The following is a 9,032-nucleotide window of genomic DNA, read 5'->3' as shown; positions in this document are numbered from 1 at the left end:
ATACCATTTTGAGGTATATTTCTTTAGCTTTCAGAAAAGGTCTGTTGTGGTGCCCTACAGGGGTTTATAAAAAAAATGTAGTTTACCATAGTACTCATACTACATTCATGTATCTGGGATGACATTTGTTATACTGTTGATTGTACAAAAAATATATTGTACAAAAAAGCATATATTGGTATAAATTGAATATGGCTTCTTATGTATTTATCTGTTGGTACAACTTGCAAACAATGTGATACTTTTATTTTGCAGTTTTAAATGAATTATGAACGATCTTACTTATTTTAGTGATTGTTTTATATATTTATAAGAACGAGAAGAAAGTACAAGTATAAAATTAGACAAATGGTACTACCTGACATCATGAACAAAATATGCGATTCAATTTAAGTATTAATTCCTGTGGTACATTAGTAACTTTGTAATATTTATATTTATTCATTTATAACTTATTAACTAATATTATTACATTTCGTAATTGTTTTCTATATACTCAATATGATATTAAGTTTTTTGCATTTCCGTTTCAATATTGTAATCAAAAATATTATGATTCAAAATTTATTTAATCAATATACAATATGATATATAAATATATATAATTCAGTAGAACAATCTCATTGTCAGCATATCGATGTACAATCAGTAATTAAATTTGGTTTGATTGCATATTCAATAATTGCATTTTGTAATGACTTATCGATGGTTGTATTTTATTCGTAGTATAAAATAGTAATTTGATACTGATAATGAGCATATCAACATATTTGATATTTGATTTTATTTGTTCCATTTTGCTTTTAAATTGTTTTTGTTTGTGCCAGGCGGCAAACACAACACAAAAATAACACAGTTAGCGATGTTATCTACATACTTGTATTTGGGTTACAACCAATAGTAAACAGCAAAAACAGTAGTAGTTTTTTAATATATATATACTCACAGAATACGCTCATGCGCAGATCTGAGAACAGTATCGCTTTAAAATGGCACGTAAATACGGAACAGAAAATGGTTTCTCGGCGGGATACATTTATTTATTTGTAAAGAGCTAATCATGACAAACAATATTTATTACATATGACAGTGGATAGATGAGATACTGCACGTGTCTTCCATCTCTTGCTCAATACATTACGAGGCAAAAGCTTCATTAATTTAAAGTAGTTCAATAAAGGTACTTCGGATTTAAGAGTAGTCTATATTGCTTACAGACTAACTTAGTACTGGACGAGACGTGCTACACATCACTGCAAGACTTTCATATGACATATGTATACTGACAGCACTTTTGTACAAATTGATAGTTCAAGAAACCTAATGGCTAAGGTAAATAGCAATACTCTTATACTGCGAAACATCATGTTTCATCAGTGCTTAGTGCAAAAGAAGGATTCTTGAAGTTGTGTTAATGATCCGGTATAATTTAATAACCATGTTTGTCACCGATTCTACATGAACATAATTTGTGAAAGAAACATTGAAGTTCAACGTTTTTAACCACGGATTCCACACTTGACACTTGATGCACATGTTTTGATGTGTTTTCCATAATTCTGCACAATTAAGGTTTCAAATTATCATATTATTGTCAATTTATTTATTTAAGTGACTAGTTTTTTATAACTCAATTTGTAGTCCTTATTAAAATAATGCACATATGAAGTAGGACAAGAGTTACTGATACATAAACTTGTTCACATAGGAAAATGAATGAATATAGCAAACTATCTTTTCGCGGTGTGAAACGTTTGATCTTATGAATGTGGTTCAAATTCAGACACAAATTATAATCCTACAACTATATTATATGTACATGTGATTGACAATATTGTTGCTGTTTCTCTGAATCACCGTGGATCCATCTTTTGTGAATTCTCGCGAGTAATGAATGACGTCAACACTATGACGACATACAAATATGATAATTGACTATATTTCTAAGCGTGTTTCGTTGCAGTATCTTTTTGCAGATGACAGATAGACTACTTCTATCCTTCAATCCATTAAAAAATATATGTACAGACGGTGCCCTACTAAGAGTTGAAACAATTTAACGTTTCACTCGTCCAAATCAAATATAAAAAATCAATTATGACATATTTACCCCAATACAAACTGCAAACAAATGTGTGAGTTTAGGAATAAATATTTGAATAATTTATAATCGAATATCAGCCTGCTTATTTAGTTGGTCGAAAATTATCAAAAACTAATTTACTTAATGATAGCACATTGCCTGGTTTAGGGCCATTCACAAACTGTTAAAACATATCCTTGTGAATTAAATCCTAATATTGCATCATTCTGATTTTAAAGATGATTCACTCATATATATAGATACAAGAGAGTATACTAAGATTAATCTGTATATTGCGTAGATGGTGTAACAATCTGTAATTATTTCGAAGTAGTTATATGACATACAACCAGGAATTGTATTTGTGATATTATCATTTGTTTGATTGTTAATTAAATGTGTGAAATCACAATAAAAATATAACAGGAATATATTATTGAACCCCAAATACCAACTGTTTTAAAGTGCCATATAAAAATTCATCTTGCCAGATATTGTTGCGCTGAATCAATTGAACGGGGTATATCAGCACCGTTTGTGTATCAGTCACATTTCGTATATATGTGCATATATTGACAATACGTGCGTACTGCACGCATTGAATACGTTCACAGATTTAAATCAGATAAATGGAATACTCGTGATAATACTCAAAAGGTAGTATACCCTCTGGATATTGAAATGTTGACTATAATGATCTGTGATTGATGTGCTGATGACGATCCTTTCAAGTCACCATGCCTCATTATTGCTCTTGATGCATGGCGACGAGAATATAAAGTTTAACGACCACAATACATATAAATTCATTAAGTTCACTCAACAGAGTGTTTGCAAAGGGTTTGTACATATATATTGCAGACATTTCACCGACCACAATGCTCAACGTTACACATATCCCAGCTGATGGTGTTATTGGACTTCAGTATGACGAACCTGGCCACCCGTTTATGGTATTCTACATTATTATACAGTCAACGTTTTTTATCGGAGGCACCGTCGGTAACATATTAGTTCTAGCTGCGTTTTCGCTCCATTCTAAGTTAAGAACAGTTTCTAATATATTCATCATCAGTTTGGCCATTTCAGACTTGGCAGTTACAGGATTTGTGTTGCCGTTTAACGTTGTAGGCATTCTGAAGACGCATCATTTCTTCAGACTTAATTCAGATCTTTGTGAAGTGATTTCCTTTGTATGTGTTACATCATGTATTGCTTCGCTGTGGAACATCATGGCTATCAGCGTAAACCGTTATATACACATATGTAAGAGCAAGTACTATAAACAGATATTCAGTTTTCGCAACACTATATTAATGTGTATTCTGATATGGATTATATCAGCGCTGGTCGATTTGCCGAACTTCATGAACTGGGGTGGTCATCGGTATGACATGAAGACCCTAGTATGTACTTTCGACCGTACTGCTAACTACAACTGGATCACACTATTTATTTCTACAGGTGTAGTCTTTCCCGGTCTTGTAGTTATCATTTGTTACATTAACATTCTACGGTTTGTACGTACGCATTCACAAAAAATACAGAACCACCGAGAACAAGAACCCGGATGTCATACTCGGAATACGAGACATGCAAAGCTAAGTAAGCAACAGAAACGACTATTGAAAATGATTTTTGCCATCTTTGCTGTGTTTATACTGTGTTGGGTGCCCTATGGTATTGTCGTTCTTATTGATTTTCAAGACAGACTTTCACAAACAGTGCATATCATAGTGTGGGTTATTGCTCATGCAAGTGCGGCATTGGACCCTGTCATCTATGCTGTTACAAATAAGCGATTTCAACAAAGTATGCGAAGTTACACAGCAGTTAGGTGACTTAATAGGAAACAAAATTTGAGCAAACGAACATTTGCTGCAAATTCATTTATTTGTTCTACATTACGTATCAAGTATAATCTAACTATATAGGATTCTATATCTATCCTATCCTATACTTGTCATTTGTATACGATTATTTAGTGTATCAGTAGTAATGTAATGTAATATGATGTAATACAATGTAATGCAATGCAGTGTAATGTAATACAATGTAGTGTTACAGTAATGTAATACATTGTAATGTGATACATTGTCAGAATTTAATTGCCCTTTATTGGTGATTATTGGTAATATTGGCTCAAGTTTTATGTTGGATTGTGTTGAATTGAAGTTCTTTCAAATTCGTGGACAGCGTGGACAGAATATAGTGTAATCAATATATCAAAATGTTTATTCTTAATAGCATAATAAAATTATTATCCTTGTGTATTATGCGTCGTAAGACACACGCATGCGCACTAATGTTCGGTTTTTACTGCTGTTTAGGTTTAGAACATTTTGAATTGTGCGCATCCTATTCGTAAATTGCCATTGTATGTGATCGGCGATCCGCTCCAAGCTAAAATTACCCTTATAATCACAATGTCCGTCCACTCGTCTGTCTATGTTCAAACATACGTGTTAACGATTCTATGAGTTTTTGGCTGGGCTGATTACGCTCAAACTTGAAAGAAATTTCACACTTGCACTCTAGCGGCCATGGCAACAGCCGAAAAACTGATTCGCGAAACAATCAAAAACTTATAACACGCGTTCTAGTCTAAATCATATCGTTTTTTACAATCAACTCCATTAGTTAATATTGGAAGTAGCTCTCCAATCAAAGTAATTTTTACTGTAGTCGGTTTCAGCCTACCGGTTTGACTGCATGTCTGTACTTATTAATTTGTTTGGGATTTCTTTGCCTGGACCGACTTCTCAAACTGGTCACACCTGCACTTTATTCAAATGAAAAAAAAAAATTGTCGAACAAATCCTGTCGTGCAGTGAGCACGGGAGCTAGTGTTTTATTGAGAATAGACAAGATTGACAAGGATTAAATGAAATTAATAAATCAGGTAAGTAATGACGTATATGTTGGTGCATTTAAATTTCAAATCGTAAACCAAACTATCAAACTGCTCACACTGTAGATATTGAATGTGAGAACAACAGTGTAAGAACACAACGATCCCACACTCATGTATTCACGTGTGTACGTACGTTTTGTAAAACGTTCTTTGTCGATCTTACTAATATTGTCAATTAAAGACGAACAGAATACTGTCTAATTGCGCGATGCATAACAAACGAGCCGAACTAAAACGTGAGCAGGCGCCGTCAACGCAGCGTTAATAAACACGTGGCTTCAGAATTAGCAAATGCCGCACCGCTGGTAATGTATACAATTATTACAATCAATACCAAATACAGAAGTATTGTAATCTTTAGTAGATGTCTCTCCTGCAGTGAGACAAACAATTCCCTAACTCATCCCTGTCCTGTTGGATTCCATTCTTCTGGTTATATTCAAATCGGCGCTAAATATAACACATTTACATTATATTGGTATTGACGAGATTCCGTGGTTATACAATTTTGCACTTTTAGCACGCTTAAGGCCGATCAAGTCAAAACATAGTAACAACGATTTTCTAAAGCATTTATTTGATTATGATATGTTCGATCACAGTGAAGCTTAGAACACATCCGTGCACGCACGTACACATGCACAATTCCAGCAACGCAATATATGCGTTTGTAACCAATTAATCATTACAGCGGCGTTTCTCTGTGTTCGGCAGCATGTGGAGATCTTGCTACTCTACTTTTGTGTTTCATTTCATATGATATATCGATAATTTAATGGCTTTATCGCATAATGACAAACATAATGAATCGTGACATTTGATGGCAGCTAATGATGTAAAAGAAAACTTTTATATTACCTATAGAAAATAATTTGGCAAATCCAAATCCAGATTTCATAATGGGTATTATAAGTATCATTCAGTGCTATTAGATGTGACTAATTCGAACTTACTGTCGACATTTCTCAGCAGTTTGTGAATATCAGTCAAAGCGAAGCTACTCACATGATTGACTACCCAATGTTAACAACCCGTATTAGTCAAATCAATCAAAGAACATCTTGTTGGTTGACATGTTTTATTGATGTATCAAATTTTGCCTTGTATATATCTCTCGACTGAGTTTTTATATCACACTTTTGATGCGATAAGACACCTTTTGTAAAGACCGACGCACTATGTCAAACATAATGTTCATGATAATGGTAATGCGATGGTGCTTACTAACCAAATTACAAAATATCAGGGGACCGAATTGGTCTCAAACCGCACTTACACAATATGTAAAACTGTCGTTGAGAATGGCACACACATGTAGTCCATTTCTTTTTTATTATTCATTTGTAAAATACCAATAAATTGCCATGGGAAATGACGTATCACGAGAGGGCCAGAGGACTTTTATCGAACTCAAAGAGCATAATATAGCAATCTATTATAATATATATGTTTCTATGAATATTGTTCTGGCGTTCAGAAAATGTGGTGAATTTGCGAAGACCATAACAAGTATATAAAGGCATATCATAGGGGTCGATAATTTTTTATCGATAAGTGTGTACATTTTTATACGTTACTAACGTTATCAACTATTCGCTCACGTTAATAATGTAAAATGTACCCCTTTGATGTTAAAAAATAACACAAACTAGAACGCCTTGTTAGTGATAACAAGTCAGATAAAATACAAAATTGTATGTGATAACATATTTTACGTACACACTCGTGTATGAATTATATTGTTGTACTGAGAATATAAGGAAATACCATCATCAAATCTTATTTCCTGTGAGTTTCAGCATTTATCAGTTGTTGCATTAAATGATTGCATTGAATCAAATATATTGTCTCACTATACGAATCCACAGTGCTAGTGCATTATAACTGTGATAAGTTAATTTCATATCTCAATGATACTCTTAGGTTAGAAATTACAATTTGGAACTAATTTACAATGCTTTACATGTGGCACTTGTCATATATCAGTCATAATAGTCAAAATAATTTCCGTAAGAAACTTAAGGTCTACTTCAGTAAAAGTTAGTGGTGTCATAATTATCTATTGTGAATGATGCTACATAATAAGTAGAAAGTATTGAAATAATGCATGTATCTAATTTGAAAACAGAAAAGTTGTTAATCTGATTTTATTATACTCTATATTAAGTTAGCACAGGAATAACACGTGTAAACGGTCTGTGATTCAGACATTCCCAAAAGTTACTAAGCATGCAGTACAAAAAACACGCTATAGTGACATCCGTCTAGTAATCTTTAGACAAACATTGCATATACACACCGCCTATATCTAGATTTGTAGGTAATGCACAGGTTGTTATAGTTGCATAACTTTCACAAATTGTCTAAAACGGAGATAAATTTGTAACACATTTTACCCCTATCGCTATCTTAATCGCATTTATGTCACATCTATATCTTAATTAATATTTGAACTTTGGCATGTTTTACGGCATGTTTTACGTATAAATTCAATCATATAGTTCAGGTGTATTTGCTGTGAAATATGTAACAAGTAATATTGTGATTAGGTCTTTACCCGTCTGTTATTAGGTATGCTGCTAGTGGTCGTTTCTTCTATGAGTTCGATTTTGTCTCTGTTGCTTTATAAGATAATGATCTTTGACACTGGGTCTCGGACTTGTTATAGGACTCATAGTTATAGTCCGTTGAACTTTATGAACTAAATTTCATGAGACGTCATTGCTTAGCCCATTTCGCGATGAATAGGCGTAATTCGTCATCGTTAGTGTAAATGAAAGTGTTAAAAGATGTCAAAACATTAATAGAAAACTATAAATTTACAAAATATAAAGAAAGAAAATTCAAAGTAAAGAACGTTATGCAGATTACAAAAAACAACTATAGTGTTGAGCCTTATTTAATGTAGAACAAGTAACTACAATTTAGCAATTAAAAGGAAGGTGTACCTAGCCAAAGACACCCTTAAGGATGTAGTAGAGGGTTTGAATATATCAAATTTACATTTTTCCACATTCTCTCATGAGAATATATAAAACATGCATTCAACTAGAAAAAAACAATTGTAGCGATGGTTTAAGAGGGTAATATATTTTGTGTTTTATGTTTTTTGTGATTTTGGGTTCGTCTAGAGAGTTGATCTCGATTCTCAGCTGCTCCACGACGGTGATTTTGGCATAGGTATTCTCTGATAGCTGCTAATGAAATCTGGTGAAGCTAGTTTGTCTACCACTTTGACTTTTGAAAATACGACACAACTCTCCCCTTTGTAAACTCAGGCACGGGGTATCATATTTAAAAACAACGTTGAGGTAAATAATCTTGATCATGCAACAGTAGACGAACTGGGAAATTGAATTCAAACCTTTTATAGTATCTCCAAATACCGCGAACATCATTTCTATGGCCTTATTTCGGTTTCTTCTTCTCTATTTGCCCAGTGATCACGTGATTAAACGGTTCCATTTTTGTTGGAATATTTATTTTATATTATTTGAAAAATAAGCTTTCTAAAATAATATAACTTGATAGGATTCAAAGAATATGTTACTTCAGAAATGTGCTATGCAATTACAATAGCAATAACCTCTACTGCATCCTTAAAAAGCGATTTGTAAACAATGCTCGCTAAATGAAATTGAAGATGAATTACACTTTTTATTACTTTGCCCTAAATATCATTTAAAGCGACAACAAATCCTGATACTTATTGCATTCCCTGCTAAAATCAACAATTCATTTCAGAAACTTGTATATCAACATAGAGAAACAGATGCTTCATAATACGAAATCAAATTGCATATTTTTTTAGGTTTATACATGTATTACGTTTTAGTTTTTGTTATTTATATATTTATTGCTAACAATTGATAGGAATGTTTTTTCTAAAGATGCAATAAAATGTTACTGGACGCAGCCCATTAACTGTGATACAAGTATACGTACCAGTGTCATGATTCCATTTTTAAAATTGTCGCAAATACACGCAGCGTAGAGACAAATGAATTCGACATTTCTGTATTAATTTTTCTTCGT

General features: G+C 32.9%; 1 protein-coding gene across 1 annotated transcript; it reads left to right on the top strand.

Annotated features, from left to right (window-relative positions):
* The first annotated feature begins 2,961 nt into the window (after positions 1-2,961).
* On the top strand, positions 2,962-3,924 carry LOC144348355 (melatonin receptor type 1B-B-like). The gene has a single exon (XM_085497509.1). It carries the CDS (start codon positions 2,962-2,964, stop codon positions 3,922-3,924), a length of 963 nt encoding a protein of 320 aa, XP_085353635.1.
* The last annotated feature ends 5,108 nt before the right edge of the window (positions 3,925-9,032 follow it).

This window comes from Saccoglossus kowalevskii, chromosome 3 (assembly GCF_978046115.1).
Source record: "Saccoglossus kowalevskii chromosome 3, keSacKowa6.1, whole genome shotgun sequence".
In the NCBI taxonomy this organism is placed as follows: domain Eukaryota; kingdom Metazoa; phylum Hemichordata; class Enteropneusta; family Harrimaniidae; genus Saccoglossus; species Saccoglossus kowalevskii.
The sequence above is the reverse complement of the archived record's forward strand: the minus strand, read 5'-3'. Positions and strand labels throughout refer to the sequence as shown.

What these genes read in the sequence shown, in the direction of transcription:
- LOC144348355 (XM_085497509.1), top strand. Translation starts at nt 2,962, where the DNA reads ATGCTCAACGTTACACATATCCCAGCTGATGGTGTTATTGGACTTCAG.